Source organism: Cheilinus undulatus, linkage group 21 (genome assembly GCF_018320785.1).
Source record: "Cheilinus undulatus linkage group 21, ASM1832078v1, whole genome shotgun sequence".
In the NCBI taxonomy this organism is placed as follows: Eukaryota; Metazoa; Chordata; class Actinopteri; order Labriformes; family Labridae; genus Cheilinus; species Cheilinus undulatus.
Window position 1 is genome coordinate 37,620,861 of NC_054885.1, and position 26,185 is coordinate 37,647,045.

Sequence of the window (26,185 nt, forward strand, 5' to 3'; positions counted from 1 at the left end):
CTTTTCAACACTGTGTGGATTTTTCAGTTCCTTATGTAATCAAAATACTGGGTAATATTTAAGTGAAAAAATATTTTAAGGGCATTATTAATTGGGATTAATTTCAATAGTCAGTCATGATGATTCTTTACGTTGTCCCAGGGTTGATTTTGATTAATTTTAGAAGGTGTTTTGAAAGTAAATATGTATTTCTTGCCAAAAAAGTAACTCCCTACTAGAGGTAGGAATCTTTAGGCACCTCACAATTCAATTTGATGCACTGGACCAAAAGTAGCAGCACTTTTCCTTGTAACATCTCTGAAATTACATAAAATTGTCCTGGTAATCGAAATCTTGCTGTTATGTGCTGCGTCAGAGTTCCTGCTATTCCACAGTGTTAAATGTTTCAATTATTACTGATTATCGAACATTTATAAATCGATTCAGAATCTTCAAACTCCACATCACGATGCATCTTTTTTCTCCCACTGCTACTCCCTACCAGATCCTTTTGCAAGTAACCCTCATGATCAGTACTAACAATAAATTATGAGAGTTTTATAAATAAGTATAGCCTTTGTTGTCTTTGTGGGTCATAAATGACTCATGGGTGGTTTGATTGTCACTACAGCCAAAATAATTCCTAGTTTCCCTCAATTTGACTAAAAGTTTTCAACCTCTTTTCTGTTGAGACACCCTTTTAAAATTAGAAAAATCTCAATTCATCTCCAATTGAGAGATGAATTGAGGGACATGTAGTAACAGAGTTAAGATAAAGCTCTAAAGCACTCCTGCAAAACACTTAAAATACTTCTTACCTCCACCAAGGAGGTTAAGTGATTGGGTGGTTTGGTTAGTTTGTTAGCAACATAACTCAAAAGTTGTGGATGGATTTTGATGAAATTTTCAGGAAATGGCATAAGGAAGAACTGATTAGATTTTGGGAGTGATCTGGATCACCGTCTGGATCCAGGAATTTTTTCAAAGGATTCTGTACTATTGGGAGATAGGGCTAATGGCGAAGGTCTGCAGATGACGCAATCCAAATCCCTTTTGTCCAAAAAAAAATGAAAATGGTTTAAAAATTACTAAAATGGGTTAATCATGGCAAAAAAGTGTTGGAAAATGTTGTTAATTTGAATTTTAAAAGTAGCAGAAATAGGTTAGAAGTGGCAAAACAGGGACATAAACAGTGGTAAAAGGGAGTTAAAGTGTGGGTGAAATGGCAAACAAAAATGGGTGAAAATTTGGTGAGATGGGATGAAAAATTGATACAAATTGGCAAAAAAAAGGGTTCACCAAGTAAGGAAAAAAAAAGGCAAATATGGGCAGAAATTGGTTAAACCACCAAAACTGGGCATATCAAATGATGAAATGTGGTTAAAATGAGACAAATTGGGTGTAAAAAGGGGTTACTAGGGGCAGTAATGGGTCAACAGAGGCAACATTAAGCTTATGTGGCAAGAATTGGTTTAAAAGTGGCAAAAACAGGCAGAAAAAAAGTGGTAGAAAGAGTTTAAAACCGACAAAAATAGGGGATAAATGACAAAAATGTAATAAAATTGGTAGAAAAAAATGATCAAAAGGGGTAAAAAATTTGACAAAATTGGTATAAAGTGGCATCAGTGGAATTTAAAAAGTTTTTTAGGGCATGGAGACTCCCTCTCATTGTCCCACGACCCCAAGGTTGAGAACCACTGATTTAAAGCACAACACCCTTTAAATCTAAAAAGTTTGGCAGACAGAAAAATTTCCTCCAACATCAATCTTGTGCAAGGTGAACAATTCATATTAATGCACTATTTTCAGCATTAATCTCCCCCCTTTTCCCTTTTCAAGCCTGGAGAAAAGAGTAAAATAAAACACACTTCATGGTTTTCTAATGCATGTGTAACTTTTAGTCAGAACTAAAGGCCAGATTAAAAACCAGCACATCACCTAAAATAATGTGCTGATTTTTTAACTTACAAGGGCACATTTATCCACAAACATATGTTACTTTATATACAAAAAATAAACATTATAAATCAAATGTAACATATATGACTGTATATTTAACACAAAAGGACTCATCCTTCCCCGTGCACGTTATTGAATCAAGTTCAGCCTGGCCTACCACTGTAAGGTAGGAAATAAACCATTAGCATATGTAACAACTCGTAAAGGCTTTAGTCGGCATGTGCAATAATAAGAATAAATATGTAGTGGGATTTATGATACTGAGGTAAAATGCATTCCTGTCAAAAATATTTAAGCTGCAGCCCATCTTTAGGAATGTTTTCTTTTGGTCTTCACAGAGAAATGTGGTCTGAGGTCCATTTGAAAAGTCTGCCTTTGAGTCATGGGTTGTGTCTAAAATCACATCCTACTCGCTCTACGGTGGATTTATAGGGAGAATGTCATTTGGTAGTGCCATCAGATTTATGAATGAGACTACATAGTGCATTAATTGTATCCTTTAATTCAGTGGTGTCAAACTCAAGGCCAGAGGGCCAAATCTGGCCAGTGGAATGGTTATATACGGCCCAAAAGATCATATCATTTTTGTATTATAACTGGCCCACCAGTATGAGGTCTGCGGATTTCCTCCAGTATAAAAATTTAAACTTCAACTTGATTATTTTAAATATCCTTGTTAAGCCATAAAAATCTGAAAAAGTAAAGAGTAAGAAAGATTTCCTAAAAACTTAAGAATGTGGGGAAAGAAATTAATTTGTGTTTTTATTTCATATTTTCTATTTTGCATCACAAGATTACGACTCAAACTTATGATTTTATTTATTTATTTATCTGTTTATTTGTCAGGGACAATACATAAGCATTGCTGCCATGGCTAATTTGCAGTCCTTGTCCCTGGTAAGGCTTTTAAGAAATAACACATATGATACAACAGAAAAATGGACATTTCTAACTTTGACCTTTTCAACTCACAATTTGGACTTTATATATCACATTTTTATCTTTTAGATCCCAAATTTTAAATTCAAAGTCATATTTTGACCTTTTTAACTCCTTACTTTGGCTTTTAATCCCATATTTTGACCTATTAGACTCACAATTTAAATCTTAAGTAATTTTTTGACTATTAAACATGTTTTCAAATTTGATCTCATAATTTGACTTTTCAAACTTATGATTTTAAATATTCTTGTCATGTATTTGCTCTTTTAAAACATTATTTTTCTATTTTTAATATCATGTTCTGACTTTTTGAACTAATAAATTGAAATTGTTATCTCAGATTTGAGCCTTTAAACTTATCATTTTTACTTTTTTGAATTTCCAAATGATTTATCATCAGTGCAGTTTTTTTTTTTTTTTTCATATTTTATTACTGGTGAAAATGTGGTTGAAGGTTATGGTTAAATTTTGACCCTGTTGGGCTCTTAGGTTAGACCTAAATCCAGAACCCGGGCCCTGCTGTGATTGAGTTTGACAGCCCTGTTTTAATGCATTATGAAAGTAGTGAACAATCAAGTGTCACTGTCCTGGTAATTTTTTCCATCATGCATCACGGTTCAAAGCGTAATGAGCAGAAAGTTTGACTGCTAGCTCTCTATTCTCTTGCACTCAGAAAAGCCGTCTGAAAGCCCTGACTTGTCTGAATTCACACCAGATTAAATTTGAGCCCTGATGCAGCTGTTTTTATTGTGCAATGGCTATGACACCACTGTGGAGATAGTCTGGAATATAATTATTTAGATTGCACCATAAAGGTTAGTTAGATAGTCCAGTATAGAGGACTACCTATGTGGGGAATAAGGAGTACAGAGTGAGCATGTGATTTCAGACACAAACGTGTCAATGACCTGCTGCTACCACATTTTTTACAGATGTTTTGCAAAAGGAAGATTTAAACACCTCAACCCTGCACTGAAATGAATGCACTCATTAAAGCAGAATGGCAGAGGACATGCTTCTGTTAGGACACTGACAGGTCTGGGTGTTTGCTTTCCTCTGCCATGTAGTGCATCCTCCTGCATGGACTTTAAATTAAATATGCAACAGCTTCTAAACACAGTGGTGTCACCACTGTCTGATCTTAAAGGTTTTGTGACTGCTGTCTACAAAGTAGTCCTTTACTTTAGCAGACAACAGTCATGTTTATAACTGACAGTCTTTAGGAAACGTGAGGAGGCGCTAAATATACACAGACACTCAGGACAGGGAGATTTCAGCTCTTTTTTCTTCAGTTCAGCCGTCGATGTCCCAGCTGAAGAGGTGATGTTTCACCAGCATGTCCTGCACTCCTTCTTTCAGCGGCCTCTGCTCCTTCTCCTGCAAAAGGAAGAAAATGGAAAAAATCAACATTTTAGGAGCGAGAACAGCTCCTTTAATGTCTGAGCAAACACAAACCAGAAATTGTAAGGAGTTTATCTTGTTTTTGGAGGCCAGGGCTGCTAAAGTTAACATTAGAACAAACAGTGAGTTATCAAAAGTTGTTGATCCTGCCAATACCAAACACACTTTTACCCTTTTTATGCCAATTGCATACTGCACTTTTACAATTAATTCTTATCTTACTTATGTTGTTAATTAAAAAAATAGTGCTCTGTGCTTAACAAAAAAGGTTAAAGCTGCTATACCTTGACTAAAAGAGGTAAAACGTGTAGAAAGAGTGTTAAACTGTAAACCAGAGCTGTGAAGGGCTTAATCCTCATGTCACAGTTTCAGATTAAAACTATTGTCCAACTCACGCCACGACAGCCTTTAATCAGCAAACAACCACCTCTAATCCATATTAAATACAGCATCTGTTGTCTTATATCTGTTACCAAACAGATAAAGAGATGATGAACCATTGCACCCATATCTCTAGTTCTGCTATCACATATAGCACAGAGCTGATAAGCTTTAAATCCTCCTTAAAAAGTAGAACTAGTTTCCTGCTGATCTTAAAGGGAATGTTTTCATTGTAATATCCTCACCTCCTTCTTGTTTGGTAGCTCACAATCTTGGGAGAGGCTGAAGGCAAACTTTGATAAGACCCTGAGGAGAGAAAAGCAGTTAAACTGTTAATTATTTTATTTACTGGTGCGACTGAGTGTTTGTGTTGATACCCAACCTCCATTTATGCCTTATTTATGTTCTTAAAGCTCCTCTTTGGATTGTCTCTGATGTTTTCTTTCCACAGTGATGAAATAAAAATCAGCAGAATGTAGACAGGGTTGACTTCTAATTAAAAGTGTCTCTAACCTGAGCTCACACTTGATCTGAACCCATCCAGGACTGCGGAGGAACGACCAGGGATGATACCACTTCTCCACTGCCGCCATGCTTGAACACAACACTTCCAACCACAGGTGGAGCACCTGCTCACTGATGAGGTAGAAACAGATTCTGTTAAAGTGACAGAGCCACTATTTTAAACCAAGATGCCTTTTTAACGTGTAAAAACTCACTTGAGTCCAACGCAGACTAGAGACCGAAACTTGACGTCCATCTGAGCATGTGCGGTGTCGTGGCTCATGTTGACTGACTGCACTGCCTGAGGAGAGCAGACAGAGAGCGCTCAAGCACAGCAAAGCTTACTGCCATTGACTGCTATGGTTACTGGGTCCTCGATGTAATGAGTGAGATTAATTCACCTAAAAGCTTCATAAATAAACACTGATATTGGGTTTTTGTTACAGATATTACGTCGATACTCACTCTGTAAAGCAGCTCCTCTGGGGTCAATACTTTCCCATCTTCATCTAACCTGGTTAATACAACAGAAAAAAATGCAGTTTGATGGGTTTATAAATTGAAGGTGAATTTTTGCTGCTTTCAGCATTTATAAAATCACATTAACTCTGATGGTAATCATCCAGTTTCATCCTTTGCTAGTTCTCCAATTGGCCTGCTGAAATACCAATCAAAAATCCACATCATAATACAGGTATGTGTTTTATGTTGTTCCTTGAAATGAACTGAGGAGTTTACCTGTATGTTTTACACAGCACCAGTCTGGAGTAAACCGAGTTAAAGTCCCTCTCTACCTCTCGACTAGCCGCCTGAGAGAAAACGAGGACAAAACCATTATTTAGTGAATCTAATAAACCTGATGTGTGCCATATGATGTTATTAAACGCTTCAGTTCAGACTTTCCTACCTCTTCTATAAATAACCAGGGGTGGCATGGCCCTCCTAGTATAGAGGGTTTCTTCAAACCGTGCTGAAATATTGCCTTCAGGGCGGGACACAGCGTGCCTCGAGCCAGGTCTGTCACCGCCTCTGTCACCGAGTCGTCGCCTGCTAGTGAATACTGGACAACCAAGAGCATCAAATATTGTTTAGAAAACCAAGAATTAAAAATGAGACTATCAGAGAATGATAACTAAATCATAAACCGGTACATATCCCATGAATCATTGATCAAAGGAACATCTGAGCAAATCAAAGTCAGCATGGAGACAATTAAGTCTCATTAAAATGATAATTAAAAGCTTCTGACCTCTTTGCTTCTTTCATCTAAGATCTCCACAAACTTAGCCGGAAACCAGCCTGTTAAAAAGACACAGATGTCAAAGAGATGAAAGACTGATGAGAGAAAACTGTATTAACAAGATTATAGGAGAAAAACCCACACCTCTAAGACCATTGAGCTCTCCAACCCAGCAGTGCTCATCTTTCTGAGAGATGATCTGAAACAGACAGTGGCACAGCAGGATGGTAGAGGAGATAAGGGGGCGTATGCAGCGTGTTTACATGGTTAAGAACAGCAAGAAGCCTTTTTTGTTCAGTCATGACTCACAGTGATGATATCGTTCTTCCTGAAGCCCAGCTCATCGTCATCGTGTCGCTCAAAGTCGAGCAGAGCCTTCGCTCGTCTCCGCCGGTTGCGAGACACCACGAGAAAGTTTTCGTGATCTCTCTGGTGGCTCTCCATGGAGTAGTCAGGCGTTAGATCCTGCAGAGATGAGATACAAGAGCTATTTTTACTGAAAGCTACAATATGATGGCTGTATACTCTCATACTTAGATCCAAAACAGTTAGTTTTCTCCCTTTATGCATTCTGAGTTTGGTTGATTCATAGACTTCTACAGCTTTGTCTATTCTCTGCTTTACTTTTATCTGTATTTCTGCAAGATCTAGGGAGCTTACGAATACTGGTAATGCACAGCTATACCACAGGAGATCATGAGGTCAGTGTTAAGCAGTTCACACCAGACAAAGACAAAATGTAGAAGACTATTTTGGAAAATGACAGGTATGTTTTGTCTTATGTAAAGGAAGCTTTTACTGTAGTTGGTGTGAACTCACAGTGCTGGAGTGACGCGGGTCCAAACAGTGGAAATGCTCTGCAGTGCGAGCAATAGCTTCTCTCAGAGCTGCCACCAGCTCTGTCTGCTTTATATTCTTCGACTTTAGGGCCTCTGCCTCATCTTCTCCAAACAGCAAAGAGGTGAGGGTTGATTTCCTGCGTAGAGACTGTCTTCTCACCACCTAAGAGTGAACAAATGCAGGTTTAACTGGTTGCTTAAAAAGTGTTTTCTCTTTTCAAAATAGATCCTGCATAACTTTGAAATTTCATAAACTGACCTTGTTGAGATTGCTGTTGAGAGTTGCGTTGTTCCCATTGCTGAGCTGTGCCTGTTCATTTAGGATGTAGGCTAGATGCTTGTGTCGGTGAGCTTCCAGGGTCTCCTGTGATAAAGATCCCGCCAGTCTCATCGCCTCCCCGAGCACTGCAGGCCCATCTCTCAGCTGGCTTGGCAAGTCTGACAGGGTGTTGAAAATGGATGCAGAGTTCTCTGATGACACGAGCTCCTCCTCCTGGGGTTGGCGAGAAAGGATTTGAAGAGACTGAACATTTGACATTTACAGCCGTGATGTCCAAGAGTCACTAAAGGCACTGATGAAGATGAGAGGCAGCATTAACCCTCCTGAACCATGACCTGCTCATCCACAGACACTGTTCCATTTAACTGTCAGGTATGCCTCCGGTCTTCAACACCAGTTTAGTAATGATGACTGGACTAGATGGAAATTTGAGCTTTGGAAATGACTTCAGCTGGTTTAATCTAAAGGAGCAGAACGCTTCCTGCAGTTAGGTCAGATTGACACTGGCTCACAGTCCTCCTACACACAAACCCCAAAAGAATCCATAAAAAAGCAGACAGACCAATATTTTCAAGTTTTGGGGATCGCTCCCACTGGTTCTCTAATACAATGGTTCTCAACCTTGGGGTCCGGACCGACCCCCTTTGGGGTCGTGAGACTCTGAGAGGGCGTCTCCAGATGCCCTAAAAAACTAAGATTATTATAAAAAATATAAGAATATTACACTGTTGCCACTTTATACCAATTTTGACAAATGTTTTACCCCTTCTCATATTTTTTTCCCACCAATTTTAACACATTTTGCCATGTTAAACCCATTTTTGTCAGTTTAAACTGGAGCTGGGCAATTAATCCAAAAATAATCCAAACCGACATGTAGAGCCCTATAACCGACGAAAACCTGCCATGTCAATTATTTCAATTTTTTTCCCTTGTAATATCTCTCTCTACTAATGCAGAACCCACTTAAAAACAAACTATTCACATGATAGGCAGCCAAGTAGTTTAATTTCAGCTGTGTATTTTGATTTCAGTTGTCTCAATAAACAACAATAAATTTTTAATTTCTACATGTTCCGTATTTGTTTTAAAATTTTACAAATATTTATAGAACAGTCAGACTCGGAGGTTGGGTGGAATAATTGTTTATTAATCATAATGGAGGTAAAAAGCTTAATTAATCATGATTTTGATTTTTGCCATAATCGCCCAGCCCTTTTTTAAACTCTTTCCACCACTTTTTTTTCTGCCTGTTTTTGCCACTTCTAAACCAATTCTTGCCACTTAAGCTTAATGTTGCCATTATTGCCACTATTGACCCTTTTTTACCACTTTTTACACCCAATTTTTCCATTTTTTTCTTTCTCAGTTAACCCTTTTATGCCAGTTTATAACAATTTTTCATCCCATTTCACCAAATTTCCACCCATTTTGACAATTTAAAGCCATTTCAGCCACATTTAAACTCCCTTTTACCACTATTTATGCCCATTTTTGCCACTTAAATCAACTGTTGCTGTTTTAATCTCATTTTTGCCACTTCCAATCCATTTCTGCTACTTTTAAAATTCAACTTCACCACCTTTTCCAATATTTTTTTTTGCCATTATTAACCCATTTTAGCCATTTTTAAACCATTGCCATTCTTTATTTTGACAAAAAGAATTTAAATTTTTCAGAAGACTTTTTACTACACACATGAATAAATAAAAACTTGTTTCTTTGATAAGAGTGGTTATTATTCAGGTCGAAGATAAATTATGGTTTTCACAGCTTAACTTCACAATGGACCACGGTTTTGCTGACCTCCATTGGCCCCCAGTTTGACTGGGTCCCAGAAACCTCCCCCTTTTTCCCTCCTTATGGATGGCCTTGTCTGCACTCGACTATTCTTGAATGTTCATGGCTGTGTTCAACCACCTTCAGGTACAGCGGGGGTCCCTGGCCTCTGGCACCTTTACTTTGGGGGTCTTGGGCTGAAAAGGTTGAGAACCACTGCTCTAATATATAAAAATCCTCCCCTCTTGTGGCCCCAATTCTACATAAAACCCAATAACATGCGCTCCATCTGCCTTCAGTGGACAAAACATGATGAAATGCCCTCTAGTGCCCTAGTAGGCAAATTATGGCTAAGAGCCATCCAGGGTGCACAAAGTTAACTATAACATGGAAAACAAGTCATCATCAGATGTTGTATATTTATTACCTTGATCTTGAGCATGCCCAGTGTGATCTGGAAGAGCACCAGTGAGCCCTGATAGAAGAGAAGGTCCCAGATCCTGAGGAGCAGACGGATGTCCACCACGCTCGCAAATGACGTTAGGAACCAGTGCAGTGTGATCAGAGACAGCTCTGAGCGTGAAAGAAGGAAAAGGTCACTTTATATATTATACTAAGCTGATATTACCCATGTTAAATGCAAAGTAAAAGGCTTAATGTAGTGGGTTTCTCATGTTAATGATTGCCTTTCCTGGGCACCAGACTTTACCTATGTCATGCTCCTGCAGGAGGCGGTCGAGGGCTGGCAGGTACTGAACGATGAGCTGACGGAGGACCCTCTGGTCTGTTTGGACGCCCAGCAGGGTGGAGGAGAAATAAGATGGAGGGAGGAGATCTTCAATGAGAGCACACATCATCCATAACACATCCTCCTCCTCCAGAAAGAGCAGCAGACAGGAAACCACCTGGGGGGAGGAGACAATGAGAGGAGAAGTGGCAAAGATGGAAAAAGGAGGAAAGAAAAAACACAAGGATGCTAGAAAAATGATGAAGCTGCTTCACTTCAGTCTGTCTGTATGTTCAATGAGCTACCAAGGCAAAGGTAGTGCTGTGTCTGTCTCACCATCCCAGTGCCCTGACAGTACCCAATGTCTGGGTAGAGCCACGCCAGACCTCTCAGTACCCGTCTCAGCCTCGGCACCCCAACACTGGTCAGATTACTGAAGCAGGCGTTGGTCGGCATCGTCCTTAACAAGTCCTTCTCTATCTAAGAAGCAGATATTTTAAGAGAAACAGTCACAACATGAATTATTAGCAACAAGACAGGGCTGGAGACCAACATATGATGAAATACAAACTATATTCATTGTGGTTGAGGCAGAATCTATTTAATGGAATAAAAGAGTGCCAGATTTGGCAAAAAAACCTTCCAGGTATCTGCTAGAAAGCTGAAGATGAAGGGCCAAACTCCACCTCATAGTATTGTTAATAAACAGGACTGTCTCAAAGTTTAGGAGCACTTTTCAGCATTTATCTGAGCAGCTGAAGAAGAAAACTGTCCTGAAGCAGCTGAAGAGAGTGGTATGACCATGGCTTGATCCCATGTTGTTGTTAGCGTCTTTGCTAACATTTGCAAAGATGTGATTTGCCTGAAGGTGGAACTTCAGACTCGTTGTGCTTCGGTGTAAAGACAGTTCATCACTGCGGCATGTACCCACAGCTTTGGGTTTATCTTAACTAACATTCACCAGCTTTTTAAAAAGAAAATTCCCATTAAGCAGACCTGGGTCTGTCTCCTCACTCATCACTGCTAGCTGTGTCTGACCCTCTCACCTCTTCACCCCCAGACATGTAAACATTCACACTGGAGGACTTTGGGAGCAAGTTGTGGTCAAACTTATATTGTGCTATTATTTTTTTAATGCGTGAAGGTTTCAAGATTAATCACAAGTGTTCACACGTTAATGTTAACAGGACTAGTTTTAACAAAACAACTTGTATAAAGTGTTAAGCAGACCCTTCAGCAACTGCAACAATAAAAACTAATTGTACATGTTTTTCCAAAGCCTTATTTGTATTTGTATTATCATGGTAAAAAGAGATCAATACTTGGCTTCATTGTGTTGATATGTTTCCCAACAAAGACCTGAAAAACTTAACTGAGTTTTCCACTGTGCAGTGGATTGTGCTATAGATATACAGTTGGTAGAAAAAGTATGTGAACCCTATGAGATTTCTTGGATTTCTGCATAAATTGGTCATCAAATGTGTTCCGATCTTCATCTTATTCACAACAATGGACAAACACAGTCTGCTTAAACTAATACTGCACAAAAAATGATATGTTTTCATGTTTTTATTGATCAAACCATTTAAACATTCACAGTGCAGGGTGGAAAAAGTATGTGAACCCCTACGCTAATGACTGGTTGACCCTCCTTTGGCAGCAATCAACCAAACATTTCCTGTAGTTGCAGATCAGACCTGCACAACGGTCAGGAGGAATTTTGGACCATTCCTCTTTACAAAACTGTTTCAGTTCAGCAATATTATTCGGATGTCTGGTGTGCATTGCTCTCTTGAGGTCATGCCACAGCATCTCAATGGGGTTGAGGTCAGGACTCTGACTGGGCCACTCCAGAAGGTGTATTTTCTTCTGTTGAAGCTATTCTGTTGTTGATTTACTTCTATGCTTTGGGTCGTTGTCCTGTTGCATCACCCATCCTCTGTTGAGCTTGAGTTGGTGGACAGATGGTCTTATGTTTTCCCGTAAAATGTCTTGATAAAATTGGGAATTCATTTTTCCGTCAATGACAGCAATTCGTCCAGGCCCTGAGGCAGCAAAGCAGCCTCAAACCATGATGGCCCCTCCACCATATTTCACAGTTGGGATGAGGTTTTGATGTTGGTGTGCTGTGCCTTTTTTTCTCCACACATAGCATTGTGTGTTCCTTCCAAACAATTCAATTTTGGTTTCATCTATGGACATAATATTTTGCCAGTAGTGCTGTGGAACATCCAGGTGCTCTTTTGTAAACTTCAAACGTGCAACAATGTGTTTTTTGGATAGCAGTGGCTTCCTCCGGGGTGTCCTCCCATGAACTCCATTCTTGTTTAATGTTTTACTTATTGTAGATTTGTCAACACAAATGTTAGCATGTGCCAGAGAGTTCTGTAAGTCTTTAGCTGATACTCTAGGAGTCTTCTTCACCTCACTGAGCATTCTGCGCTGTGCTCTCGCAGTCATCTTTACAGGACGACCACGCCTAGGGAGAGGAGCAACAGTGCTGAACCTTCTCCATTTGTAGACAGTCTGTCTTACTGGGGACACATGAACATCAAGGCTTTTAGAGATACTTTGTAACCCTTTCCAGCTTCATGCAAGTCAACAATTCTTGATCGTAGGTCTTCTGAGAGCTCTTTTGTTGCCAGGCATGGTTCACATCAGGCATTGCTTCTTGAGAACAGCAAATTCAACACTGGTGTGTGTTTTTTTAGGCAGGGCAACTTGAACCAACACATCCAATCTCATCACATTGATTGGACTCCAGGTTGGCTGACTCCTGGCTCCAATTAGCTCTTGGAGAAGTCATTAGCCTAGGGGTTCACATACTTTTTCCACCCTGCACTGTGAATGTTTAAATGGTTTGATCAATAAAAACATGAAAACATATCATTTTTTGTGCAGTATTAGTTTAAGCAGACTGTGTTTGTCTATTGTTGTGACTTAGATCAAGATCGGAACACATTTGATGACCAATTTATGCAGAAATCCAAGAAATCTCATAGAGTTCACATACTTTTTCTAGCAACTGTACACATGCATACCCCTTTATCGATCTGCAGCAGCTAGCAGCTGCTTCACGATTGTTCGGTTGTGCAGAAGTTAAGAAATATCTGCAGGGATTTATAGCATGTTAATATTCCAGTGAAAGTTGTCTGATTCTGTCTGAGTTCTTGAGGCCTGTTCTAAGGAAGTGATTTTTTTTCTGATGTTTGTTTCCATGTCCAGCAGTGTGAGTTTTACCTGTTTTGCTGTGGAGTTGTCATCATTTGAACTGTTCTTGATGATTTCTTTGTAGGAGATCTCAGAGGTCCTCTTCTTCTGCAGCGCCCCTGACAGACGCATCCAGAGCTAACAGACAAAACATCTTTAGAGTGCTGAAGCTCAGTGCTCCCTTATTTAACAATGGTAAAGTATCTCTGGCAGCATACTGTAGTCTGAAAGTCTAAAACCAAATGTTCCCCTCTCTTAACCAGTAATGCAATCAGTGGGTCGGCCTGCTCACCTGTGGCCTCATGCTGTGAGGAATGCCCCCTAACACCAGGGAGCGCAGACGCTCTGAGCGAGGAAGAACTGGATCAATGAGCTCCCAGGTCAGGTCGCCTACTGTGTGGTTGTGAGTGAACTCCAGGTGGGCCTGCCAGCGCAGTCGCTGCTGGGGGTCTTCACGCTGGGGTGAACCTTCAGTGCCCAGCCAGGATCTGACTTTCCCATCATCTGAGCAAGGAGAGGAAAATAAGTCAGAATAAAATCTATATCAGTGAGGCTAGAGCAAACTTTTAGAGGAAATACAGGAAAACAGAAGAAATGAAGAATTCATTTCAATGCACACAGGCTTTGAGAGGGACTTGGGATGAAAAATAAACAACTTTTACAGGTGAAATTTCACAAGGAAACAATATCAGGAAGTAAGTGAGGTGGATAGTCATTATAGGAGACAAGTGGTGAAACAACAGAGCTAAAAATAGATCTCCCTCCGTGGGAGACACCCACTGTGCACATGCAATAGCTGCTGACTTTCTTATGTGTGCTTTTTACTTTGAAGCTAAAATAACGGCCAATCTAAATCTGTACCAATCACAAAATAAGGAAAATATACCTCCAGAAACTAGCTTTCTGATGCTGTTAAACCAGGAATGTGCAATCAGGGCCACTTGGCTAGCTGTCCTCCCCTCTCACTCATTCCATATGAAAACATAGCTATACTCATTTAATGTATTAAATGATCTTTTTTGCACCGTTTATCTGAGGCTAGGTCAAAGTGGAAGCAGGATAAGAAGGCAGAACCAGACATCCATCTCTCCTGCTACATTTTCAAATACTCCTGGGTGATCCCAAGGTGTTCTCAGGCTAGATAGGATATGTGGTCCATTGGGAGAGTTTTAGGTCTACCCCAACATCTCTTTCCAGTTGGAAATGCGTGGAAGACCTCCAAAAGAGGCCCAGGAGGCACCCTGATCAGATGCCTCTGGTTCTCCTATAGGTTGTTTCCACTGAGCGGTCCGGTTTAGTTTGGTGGGTTTCTATTATGAAAAGTTAGAGAGGGTCCCAAGAAAAATACTTGTACTCTTCCACTTTTTTGGCACCCTTTTGTAGGCGTGCCAGGCTTGCCTATACACCCCAAAAAGGTGGAGCTACTCACACAACTGAGGTTTGCACTGACAGCACTTTCAGCGCCTGATACGACTGCTCAGTCAGGCTTCAAAACACAGCTGTCTGCTCTTTGAGGAGTGGATGAAAAAGGGAGAATGAATGACAAATATCTGCTTAAATTAGGGATATCTGGACTTGGCAGAGATCCAGACTGTTTCCTGGACTGTGGGCATTGATATCAGCATAAATCAAGTTTCCTTGACATTTATGATATCAATTACAAGAAGCAGAACTTGAGGCCTGAAGGCCTGAGGCAATCTTTTGTGAAAAAAGAAAATAAAAAACTTGGATGGCAGATGTACCTCCCAATTAATCAGTGAGGGGAACGCCTCAATGTCAGATAATCGCCTCCACTCGTCTCTGCACTCCTGCTCATGCATGTGTATATTTATGCTGAAGGACAAAAGCATGCTGGTGCTCAAATGATCCAAATCTTTCTCTTTCTGACAAGGCATTTACAACCAGTTTGTCTGCACTCACAACCAGTCAGGAGGGAACAGCAGAGGAAATTCAAGAGAAAACCTTGATTACCAGTGTCTGAAATGTAGATTTTTCACAGATGCCAAGGCCTAGCATACACACATAATTGATTTTTTTGTTACTGTATTATTGTTTTCTTCTAAACCAAGTCCCTGAATACCTAGTTTAATTCACTTTCATGTACCCACATGCTCTGAAATCACAACAAACCTCCTTGATTCCTTGATTGTTGGATAATACTAGCGAGACTGCCTGCTAGAAAAACTCATGTTGAGACAAAACACTCTGCTTTTCCCCCACAATAAAAAAGTAGTGAAGCTCCTTTGTTCGCCATAACTCTGAAATCACATCAGCTCTTTTATGTTTCTTGAGTGGGACTGAGGCTTTTGATCAGTGGGAAAAACAGAACTAAAAGGCTTCTGTGTGTCCGTGTGAAAACATTACCTTCAGGGTCGACTCTGAAGCCAAATTCATCATACTGGACTTCAGGCTGTTCAGCTGGGTCTTTCTGCAGAGACAAAGGGACATTTGATGAGTGGATGGGATGTGACAGTGAATGAGCCTGGTGAGCAGAGATACAGCAGCTTTTTCTGGAACATCTTCAATGACAGACGGTTATTGGAGAGAAAGAATCACATGAAGACAGAGCTTTGTGGAGTATTTGATGCAGCACTGCTTGTACTTCACAAGGCAGTTGTGTTGTCAATAGTTTACATATTTTTTTGTCCGAAATAGTTACTTTTTCATCCTTTGTATATTCTAACTGCACATAAACAACAATTCAAGCCACATCCTTACTTGATGGTACTTGGCCAAAATGTCCTGGGGCCACATGCTCGGAGTCAGAGCAGAGAAAGGACCACCAGGGGCCGGTGTGTAGGTCCCTGAAACACAGATTAGGAAAAGGGTTTGCTGGGAGCTCTGAAGACTAATAAAGTAGGTCAAATGATTATAAAATAACACTATTAATTAATTAATCACTCTAATGATAACTGCATTCAATCATATGATCCATGTGATTTCAGCTTTTAAAGGTCAGCATTGATTTGTGGAGAAAAATGCACCTTACTGCAAACCAGAAAATATTACTATTTTTAAACTGACATAAAACTTTGAAAAGACGTGTTGAAAATATCTTACCAGACATGTTGGCAGCACAGTGAGATACTTGTTCTAGATGCTAGCACTGAAGTCACTCAGGAGAAAGGAGGTCAGCAGTTGGTGTTTGCTCTGTAAAAGGACAAAAACAGAGAAGTTAGACATCTCAGACTGGGTGGCTGTGTCACGGCTACAGAGCACGTCAACTTTGTAATATTACAAAACACTGGTGGTAACATCAGTCTATCAGTTTCTGCCCTCTCTACTTCCCTGTCATTGTTTAAAGTTTTCAGAGTACCTTCTTTCCCCATAGACATGAGCTGCTGTTTTCCTAAATGAATCCAGTATAACTCCACCAAAGCTACGCCCCCTCTTCAAGCCTGAATAAAGGGAGTGATTCTGCAGGACTACAGTAAGAGACACAGAGAGGGTGTCTCCTCTCATGATCCTAGTATGACTACTGTGTATGCCAGAGGCTAATGACTTCAATTAACTTTGTGTTTGTGCTTTCAGACTACAAATCCTGGGGCAAAATTAACAGGCAGTCCTTCTGTGATATTATTCAATACAAGAGCCTCTAAGTAAAATGCATCACAGAGTCCACTCAGAAGTGACCTTCCTGACAAACATTTCTTGAAGAAAGCTTTATGCACAACAACTGTCTTTGTTGGTTCTGGAATATTGCAGATATTTTTTACCCATGATGCCTGCAGAGGACATCAGCGACTCCCACAGAGCAGATCCATGTGGTTCTACTATGCAATTAAAAATGTAACAATTACAAACAAAGGTTCATCTTTGTTTGAAGATTCCTGCACTGTATTTGCATTTATCCCTTGTGTCTTTTTACTGTGTAATAAGGAGAACCTGACATGCCAGATAGACGGTTTCACATGTTCACACAGGATATCACATCCATCTGAGCAACACCCCATAGACCAAGACTATTCAATTACAAATTCAACAGGGCCAAATTTTAAAATCAAGAAATGTAGCCAGGCCAGACATCAAGACACAGATCAATTTGATGAAAAATATGCACTTTTTATTCATAGTCTCACTTTTACATTTGGCAACATGACAAAAGCTGGGGCCACTTGGGGGATGGTTCTGGGCCGCATGTGCCTTTGGGGCTGCTAATTAAATAGGCCTGCCATAGACAGTGTCTAGGAACGACAGAATCTCATAAAAAAGAAACTCTGAGGTTTATTGGACAAATATTCTGCCTTTTATATTTATTACGGGAAAGACAGAACAACAAAACACATGACTTGGTAGTCGTGCGCTGCCCCAGATAAATATTGTGAGCTTGACAGAAAGCCATTACCATTGTTTACTGTCAGTGGAGCCCGTTGGTAAATCAAACTCTTGCCAAAGGCAGACGAGAGAAGAGCAAAAACATATTTTCTGCCAATAAAAACTTTCAGAGAGGTTCTCTGCTCTTCTTTTAATAAAAAACAAGTCCAAACTGATCAAAATGCCAGCACAGCTGCACCCTTGCTCACTGGTGTCATTCTCTGATTGCTGAAGCTTCAAGTTTTGCAAGATGGATCTGTCTGATGACAAGCAGTAAAATAATTAGGCTTTGACAGGCAGGAGAGGGGTTTAGGGTTAAGTGACTGCAGGAACTGGGGCTTAAAACCCCAACCTCTTGGTTGAGAGATGACCGACTCTACTCTCTGAGCTACAGTCGCCCCAGCTGACAGCTCCATCCCTTCTGTGTAACTTTCCAGCAGTATTTAGTAAAGGCTATAAAATCAAAAGCATGTCAAAGCTGGGAGCAGAATCAGAAGAATGCACGTCCAGAGTAGCCTGAGGATATTTGCCGCTCAGTCACACAATGTCTAATAATTCCTGAAGTACTGGATACTCACAATGATTTATATAAAAGTTTTACATCCACAGGAAGAATCCTGAGAGGCAGCACTATCTGAAAAAAGACCGCACACAAACATACACAGGCAGACACAACAGTGCAACGACTGTACTGTGAAAAAGAGGCTCAGCAGCATGCAAACACCCCACCAAAGTGATTCATTCCAGCAGCCAGTTTGCCACATCTGAAGAGGGATTTAGGACTTAAAGAGAGATGAGAAATCAATTTGAGGTTTGGAGGGTGGCCAAGTACTTTCAGGCTCGCTCTGTGTGGAGCTTTGTGAGTGTAGCTTTGTGTGTGTGGCTCAGGAGAAAACTGGGATTTTGGAGTTTTTCCCCTCACTACACACTGACAGTTTAATCACCTGCCAAGAAAGCCCACAGGACTAAACCCCGAGTGCAAACTGTTGCACATATCGACATGTTAATCACAAAATTCTGCTGCCGGTAGACTCAAAATCTACATCTGAGCAAGAAGATAACTATGCAATTTATTAAACAACAGTATCAGTGAATACTGGCCCATTGATTAATGACAAGCCATGAGCCAATATCAGTAGCCAAGTATCAAGTCAATGCTGTCAGTCCATTGACTCAAAGTAGAGGGTTTTGTCTAAATGGTCAGAGGAAGTCATCTGAGAGTAACATAAAGAAATATCATCCCTTCACTATTGCAATTGATGTCAAATTTGCTATATGAGCCAAAATTGTAATTAGATATTTTTCAAATCTTTCATCCTAGTTTATTTTATCTAACATTGTGCTAGTTATAATATAGAATGGTTTATTGCTGAGCAGTCCACAAGATGAGAAACCAGCAGGAAAATAATCGCAAATTAAATTGCAATTACAATATTGACGAAAAAAAAAATCTCAATTAGATTATTTTTGCAAATCGTTCAGTCCTAACCTGAAATGTCATGAAAAACCATTTATTTAGCAGACTACACCTGATCCTAAATAGAAGAAGTTTTTTCCACCAGAACAAAGGAGAACTGTGTCCATACTGGAGGTGTGTCCATGCTCACCTGTGTTTGCACACACTGGTCACCACCCAGCTGCAAGTAAAACAAAGTCCAACATCCTGCTGCTCAGACTGGCCAACTTGTGAGTGGCCCTTCAGGGCTGCCATACTGACACCCCCACCCCTCCCCTATCCAAACATCTCCTCCAGTTGTTCCTCACAGTAACCACAACAACAGTGACTCATGTTCCCTGTTGTGAATACGCCCACCTACACAGCCCAGTTTGTCAGACAAACACTGCTTCATGTCCCGCCAAGTCAGCTCCTGCTGAATAATGATAGACAGGCTTTTGTTTACTCCGGCAGACAGATGGTGTCCTGACTACTTCTTCTCTTTCAGATAAACACATTCATCCATGTGGAACATTTGTTCATTCATTCATGCTCTTTGTTGCAAACACAACAATGTGCATGTGCCTCTGTGGTTCCCAGCAATGTACCTTTGTTAAGAACAGGGAAGTAAGATCAAACAACACTCATGCACTTCTTTTAACACCGGTCTCTCTCCTTTGACTGGCCCGGGATTCCCAGCTTTAAACCAGTTTTAAGAGACACCACATAACCCCCAATTATGGCTTCACTCTGGAGACCATCCTGCTGAGATTCAAGATTGATTTAAGATTGTATTCATTACTTTTAAAGCACATAATGGCCTGTCTTCAGTTTGCAATGCAGACTAATCCTATCAGCTGATTCATAAACAGTCATATTTTAACAGTAGAATATCCGTTATGTTAATAAAGTAGTATCCAAATGTCCCAAGGCTTGAAAAAGGATACTTCTGTTTCATGAGACAGGTGTTCAAAAGAGGAAGAACTTGTCATAAATAGCATGCAACCTCATCCTCTATCTAAAACACCATCTAACTTACACAGTATGCTGACAAATTTGCAGTACTATTGCACATAATTGTGCAACAGAAGCAGCACATTGGACAGTGTTTCCCACACCGACTATACAAAGGTGGGCCACTCAGGTATATTTGCCTACCACTTTTAATCACTGTCAGCATGAACTAGAGAAATCCAAACCCCTCCTGTAAAAGCTCACATTGGAGCACAATGACTCCATAAAAACTGGGGCATTGTTTCAACATTTTTCTGCAGCTCTTTGCCCCCGATATTATCCCACACTCCTGAACAAAGGTTTTCCCCCCCTTTTAATAACCTTTTTTTTAACCAGGAAAAAAGCTTAAGATTAAAACTCTCTTTTCAGTAGTGTCCAGGGCAGGATGACGCTACCCCATCAACCATAAGCCTTCACACACTCAGATCACCTGTTATGTTTATGGAATATCAAGAGAAACATTTCAAAAGGCGAGTGATGTTATTCCAGCATCTTTATACAATGTTCTGTTGGTGAACACTTTCAAAAGAGCAGAAACACAAAAAAAAACAAAAAAAACATAAAGATTGAGGCAGGGCAGGATGGACATCACTGTCACCCCAGTAGTTTCATTTTTATGGGAACACTGCTGGGCTTCAGTTTTCAATTTTCCAAAAACTGATAAGAATAAAATTCCCAAAACTGGGTGCCAAGGACTTCTTCTGTTTTTTGATTTTTACAAGTTTGAGAGTATCAAGTATTCCAGCAACCACAATAGAGACTGCACCAAGGCATGGGTTCAAAATCAGTATCAGTGATATCGGCCCTGTTGACAGACATGGCATAAAAAGATGTCAGTACAATCTATTCATCTGATTTGAAGCAACAATTTAACAGCTAATTTAGTAAAAAAGTAACCTGTTAGACTAACCCAATTCTGCTTTTGTGAAGCATAAGAAAAAATATCTGTATTTTATGAGTCCTAACCCATATTAAGTGATAAAAAGCATCTGCACTGGTTAAGCAATTAGCTTAAATTATATCTTAAACATCTGTATCGGCCCCAGCTTTCACTACCGGTGAATCTGTTTTGGATACATAATTCTGCAGAGAAAAGGAGTTTAATAAGGACTTGTTTTTATAGATCTGATGATGAGCTTTCTGCAAAACTAATACTCATTTTGTAATAATCCTAGAGAAGCCCTGGAGGTGTTAATTTTTTGCAACATCTAGTGACAAATTAGAAGTTATATTAGTGTTAAGCTTTTCACAGAATGATTTTAGTCCTGGAGAAAACTACAATTAATCAGGTACCAACTTATTTGCACATCATGCATTGCAGGCTTTTTCTCTGTCATAATGATAGTAATTCTGAGATTTTGCAGCTGCTACATTTTACAAAGTAACCCTTTTTTCTGTAAATCAGCTGATTAATGTCAGTACACTGTAGTTTGCTTGGTATTTGTTTTGGCAAAAACAACATTACTGTAAGAGTTATATTAGCTTCACATATGTGTTTCTTTGGAAAAAGCTCAAGTCCAAATTTACAGCCATTTTTAACCATAATGTTTGCTCACCAATTACAGTAAGTGTCTGTTCTCGCCCTGTTCTGGTAGCTTATCTACTGCTGTGAAGGTAGTTTTAGCCAACAAAGGGTAATTCTTTTCTGAATAAGTCAGAAGACCCTCATATCAAAAACCTCAGGCTAGATCCACCCCGCCTCATATAATCAATACCATACTGTATGTCTTTGAAAATACGTAAACATTACAAACGGCGTTATTTAATATAGGCGTATGGAAGGGTGGAATATGTGTCTTTTGTCGTATTTCAATCATCTTTTACGGGGGTTAAATTTTCAGTGATAGTACATTAACGTCACGTCAAACCACAGCTGACGTCAGAAGCAGTAAAAGACTACAAAATTAGCAATACTTCATCTGTCAGAAGAAACACATATGGTAAGCACCACTTACAGATTATATATGTGCACATACACAGTGCAGAAAGACGTTAAACTATGATTTTAATACCTAAACCAGTCTGAGACCACTGTGATGTTTCAGTCTGACTTGTCAGCTGTTAGCCATAAATGCTACCTTCCGCTTTAAGCTAACAGTTAAATGCAGCGGTGAACGGACACGTTAGCATTCCTTACCGTAACATTATCCTCGTTAAAGCGCAGGGTTACGGTTTTCTGCGGACGTGTCCTCTGTCGGTGGAAAAATTACGCACACCATATGCTATGCCATCTTTCGACTTGTAATTGTGATTTCCGTGCGTTGTGCACCTGCTAGCGACGTGTAGCTCCGTCGTATCCTTACACTCTTAACGGGTTTTCCTTCCCGTCCTAAGAAGTAGGTCCTTATCCCGGAACTACACTTCTCACTGGAAATATCCATCCGCTGAGGAAAAGATGACGTAGAAACATAGCACTTGTGCTGCATTTATAATCTGCAAGAAGGATCGGAAAAATAAACTCCCTCTTTAAAAACTCACACGAGAGCTTGTAGTAATAACAAAAACGTGAAATAAAATTGTTATTTATGAGGCATGAAATAAAAAGTATGATTTTATGCATCTAATATGTTGATACACCATAATTCAAGGGTCGACGATTCACAGAAGTAAAAAGGAGGACGCTTAGAGAAATTCCGAGCTTAAAAGAAAGCATGAATGCGACTTCATTTCTTCCATTCATTCATTCAAGTTTGCGTCTTTTTGCTCATTCATACCAGCCCTTAAACGGCACAGTCACGATTCACAATAAGGATTATCATAAACTAATGATGTAACAAAAACACGCATCCTGTCAGGGAGGTCTGGGACCATGCCGATGTTTGTAGTGTAAGGTTTTTTTTTTGTTTGTTTTTTTTGTTTGTTTGTTTTTAATTTAAATGACTCGTTTTCCCTTTGAATTAAGAGGATGTGCCTCCCATGAACGGAAAATATAGTAAAAGCTGCACAGTCAAGTTTATTTCTTATACTTAAACCCTGAAATATCACAAAAAGGAACACTCCATTCCAAACTTTAAATTGCAAAATTATTATTTTTATTATGATTTGGTAGCAGCCTAATCAATCATACCTGGGGCAGGGGTGAAAATAAGAAAAACCTGCTTTTTTTGGTGGGCTATTAGCACGCAAAAGTTGTCAGACATTTATACATAGGGTAATGGTTTGAAAGCATTAGTTTGTATTTCATTCAAAAGACTCGAGAATTATATTTGCATCTCAGGCCAGGTGCTCCAGTGGTTGAGGTCAGGGGCGTAGCTAGGGATTCTGGGTCCCCAGAAAGAATATTACACAGCTCCCCCACCCCACCCCACCCTCCACCCCTTAGGCAGCTAGCCAAGCAGCAAATGTTGTGTCATTTTTTTCAAATATCATATGCAATATGCATTTAAGTGGATTTATGAACCATAATTTCCCTATGTATGAGCAATATTTTCACTATGGTTAATACTATGGAGTAGCAGGGTCCCCCAGTATTTTATTTCACTGTATTCGATACAAATTTCAGTCTTTCGACCAATTCATTTGGTTGCTTTTGATTCAATAATGACACTAATTATGAAGAAAGGCATCATGTGCCACAGGAGTCTGTATCGGGTCCACTGTTGTTTTCGCTCTATCCAACACCTTTGGGACAAATTTCACCATTTTCGGGATCTTTTTACAATTTTGCCAGTTGCCCTTCAAAGCAGCTCCAATACAAATAAACTTGAAGCCTTTCTTGCTGCTGTTAGATGATGGTTATCAGTAAATTTCCTGCTTCTGAACTCTGCTTAGACAGAAGTTATAGTTGTTAGTGCAGCTAGACTTAATCCTCTAATCATTTCACTCTGTCTTTAGGTGACTGTGTCATTCATAGCAAAGACAGCATCAAGGATCTTGGAGTGCTCTTTGATCAGAATCTTTCATGCAATTTTCACATAAAAGAGGTGGCAAGACTACAGTATTTTCACCTCAGTAATATTGCCAAGATTATTATGATGCTCTTCCATCAGGTTTTTCCAAAAAGAGCCATTGAGGTCTGCAGATGGTGCAGAATGCAGCAGCTCATGTTCTGACCAGAGTGAGTAAATGTGGGCATATTATTCAAGGACTGGCCTCTCTTTATTGGCTTCTGGTTCAGTTTAGATCTGATTTAAGGATCTGCCTCTAACTTATAAAATAGTGAATGACATTGCTCCATCATACTTGAATGATTTGTGAGCAGTTTTATAATTGCAATATACCGCACTTTCATTTAAAGTGCTTTATGAGTAAATTTTGTCATTATTACAGATAATAGGGCCATGCATTTCTTGCCCCCATGCAATAGATATAGTGCAATGGATCTTCTTTGCTGTTGCAAAGTAAGATCAAAAAGGAAAGTAGCTCTTCAGAGACTGTCCATCACTTAGTCTTTGGATAAGATTATGAATGCCATATCTCTTCTATTATTTAGACATGGACCCTACATTTCCTCTCAGAAAGTTTCCCTGATTATTTATATTTCAGCATCCTGCCATTTCATAATTTCTCCACAGGATGTCTCCACTGCTGTAAGTGCAGAAGCTCCTCACATTGCCACATTCATTATTTAAGGTAAGGCCTCTCAGCAGCTGTGAATGTCCTGTTAATCACAGCCCCCACAAGCCTCCATCCTCCACACGTCAACTGAAACACCCACGAACATGTAGCTGAGTAGGGGCGGTGTGTGCTCCTGTAATAACCAGCCAAAGGTGACGGCATCCTGCCACGTTTTATCTGCCTTGAATCAGTGGAAGTCACAGTTAATGGGCATCAACCAAATCATTATGGGTGTGACAGGAGCAGCTGTTTGGGTGCAAGACATTGACATTAAGCATGCTGAAAGGTCACATTTTAATTATTTGATTCAAAAGAGAAGATTTTGTGTCTGTGCAGGCATGCAAATGAAAACATGTTGCACAACCTCCTTATAAGGAGCCAATAATCCTTAAAAATGCAAATCACTGTGTGTCACTCGGTTTTAACCGTAACAGAGCAGCCCACAGCTCCCACATTCCTCCTGTGTTTTCATTTTTCTCCCTCGATTTTACCTTTTTTGATAATCGACAGCACAGGAGAGTCAGTATGCCTTCTTTTAACCTTCATATATCTTTCACTAAATAAAAACACATCAGCATAATGCTCTTCAGTTGCTATAACCCCCTTGCTTTGCTCATATGCTCTGTTTGCAGCACAATGCCAGAATGAGTCACATCATTAAAAATGCTGCAGCCTAAAGCCGACCTTGCCCACAGATGCTGGCCAAAAAGCTGGCTCAGTGTAGCCAAACTACATGTCAGAGTAATGTGGGTGTGGCAGATGCTTCTGCCTCTTCTTTCTCCCCTGATCCAGCTCCTCTTGTGCTCATCTCCCTGGCATGTGTATGTCACTCCTTGATTGAATGATGGGCACTGTCAAGGAAGCAAAACAAGCCCTGGACCTTATACTGCAGTCGCTATAACGTCAGACAAAGGCAGAGAAAGGCGGAGGGAGATGCTTAGGGAGGAATGAAGAGACAGACAGAGATCGAGAGGCGAGGAGGGGGGTGGGGGTGGGAGGATACGTGGGAGAGGAAGAGAAGAGAACACTAAGCTTTGTTAAAGGAAGTGTGAGAGAAAAATACAGGAGAATGAGCAGCGAATTAACCCAACAGGGTGTCAGCAGCTGGAGAACATAAGGGTGATGATTAAGAGCAAGGTAAAGGTGAGCAATAAAGAAAGAGATGGGTTAGAAGGCGTAGGCTGAAAGAGGCATTTTTCAGATACAGAGTTCAGATAAAGCAATAGAAACCTCCGACTCACAGCCTCTGCATGCATGTGGGTGGCTTTTTACTCAGCTCAATACCTTGAACACTCACAAATACAAACACACATGCACAAGTGTTATTGACATGTTCATTGCCGGTGATCAAAGCAGGTATTGATCTTGATGAATCAGCAGGATAACGTGATAAATGAGAGAAAAAAAGAGAGAACCACTTGTTCACCCTGAGCCTGTTTGCTGCATTGCTGCACTTTTCCCTCTGGACAGAAGATGGCGCTGTTGCACTGCATCACAAAGTGCAGAATTAACCATGAGAAATGAGTTTGGCTAGATTACATTATTAATGTAAATGTGTGTCTGTGTGAGGTCATTGCGCATGCTTGCAAGCATGAACCGATGCATATGGAAAAGGTCTGTGTGC

The 26,185-nt window shown here is 40.0% G+C and overlaps 1 protein-coding gene across 1 annotated transcript; it reads right to left on the reverse strand.

Annotated features, from left to right (window-relative positions):
- Window positions 1-3,221: 3,221 nt before the first annotated feature.
- On the reverse strand, window positions 3,222-22,289 carry sgsm3 (small G protein signaling modulator 3). The gene is made up of 21 exons (XM_041816711.1): window positions 22,142-22,289; window positions 16,302-16,391; window positions 15,960-16,045; window positions 15,606-15,669; window positions 13,534-13,745; window positions 13,272-13,379; window positions 10,368-10,511; window positions 10,014-10,209; window positions 9,732-9,877; window positions 7,505-7,738; window positions 7,226-7,408; window positions 6,716-6,871; window positions 6,551-6,605; window positions 6,416-6,465; window positions 6,074-6,226; window positions 5,905-5,975; window positions 5,632-5,680; window positions 5,382-5,467; window positions 5,176-5,298; window positions 4,908-4,968; window positions 3,222-4,257 (listed from the first exon to the last, which is right to left on the reverse strand). Exons 2-21 carry the CDS (start codon window positions 16,306-16,308, stop codon window positions 4,174-4,176), a joined length of 2,268 nt encoding a protein of 755 aa, XP_041672645.1. The 5' UTR covers window positions 16,309-16,391; window positions 22,142-22,289; the 3' UTR covers window positions 3,222-4,173.
- Window positions 22,290-26,185: the final 3,896 nt, after the last annotated feature.

Coding starts and splice junctions, on each gene's coding strand:
- sgsm3 (XM_041816711.1), bottom strand. Junction 9,878..10,013: donor CCTGCAGGAGCATGACATAG/GTAAAGTCTGGT, acceptor TTTCACGCTCAG/AGCTGTCTCTGATCACACTG. Junction 5,468..5,631: donor CAGAGGAGCTGCTTTACAGA/GTGAGTATCGAC, acceptor TGCTCTCCTCAG/GCAGTGCAGTCAGTCAACAT.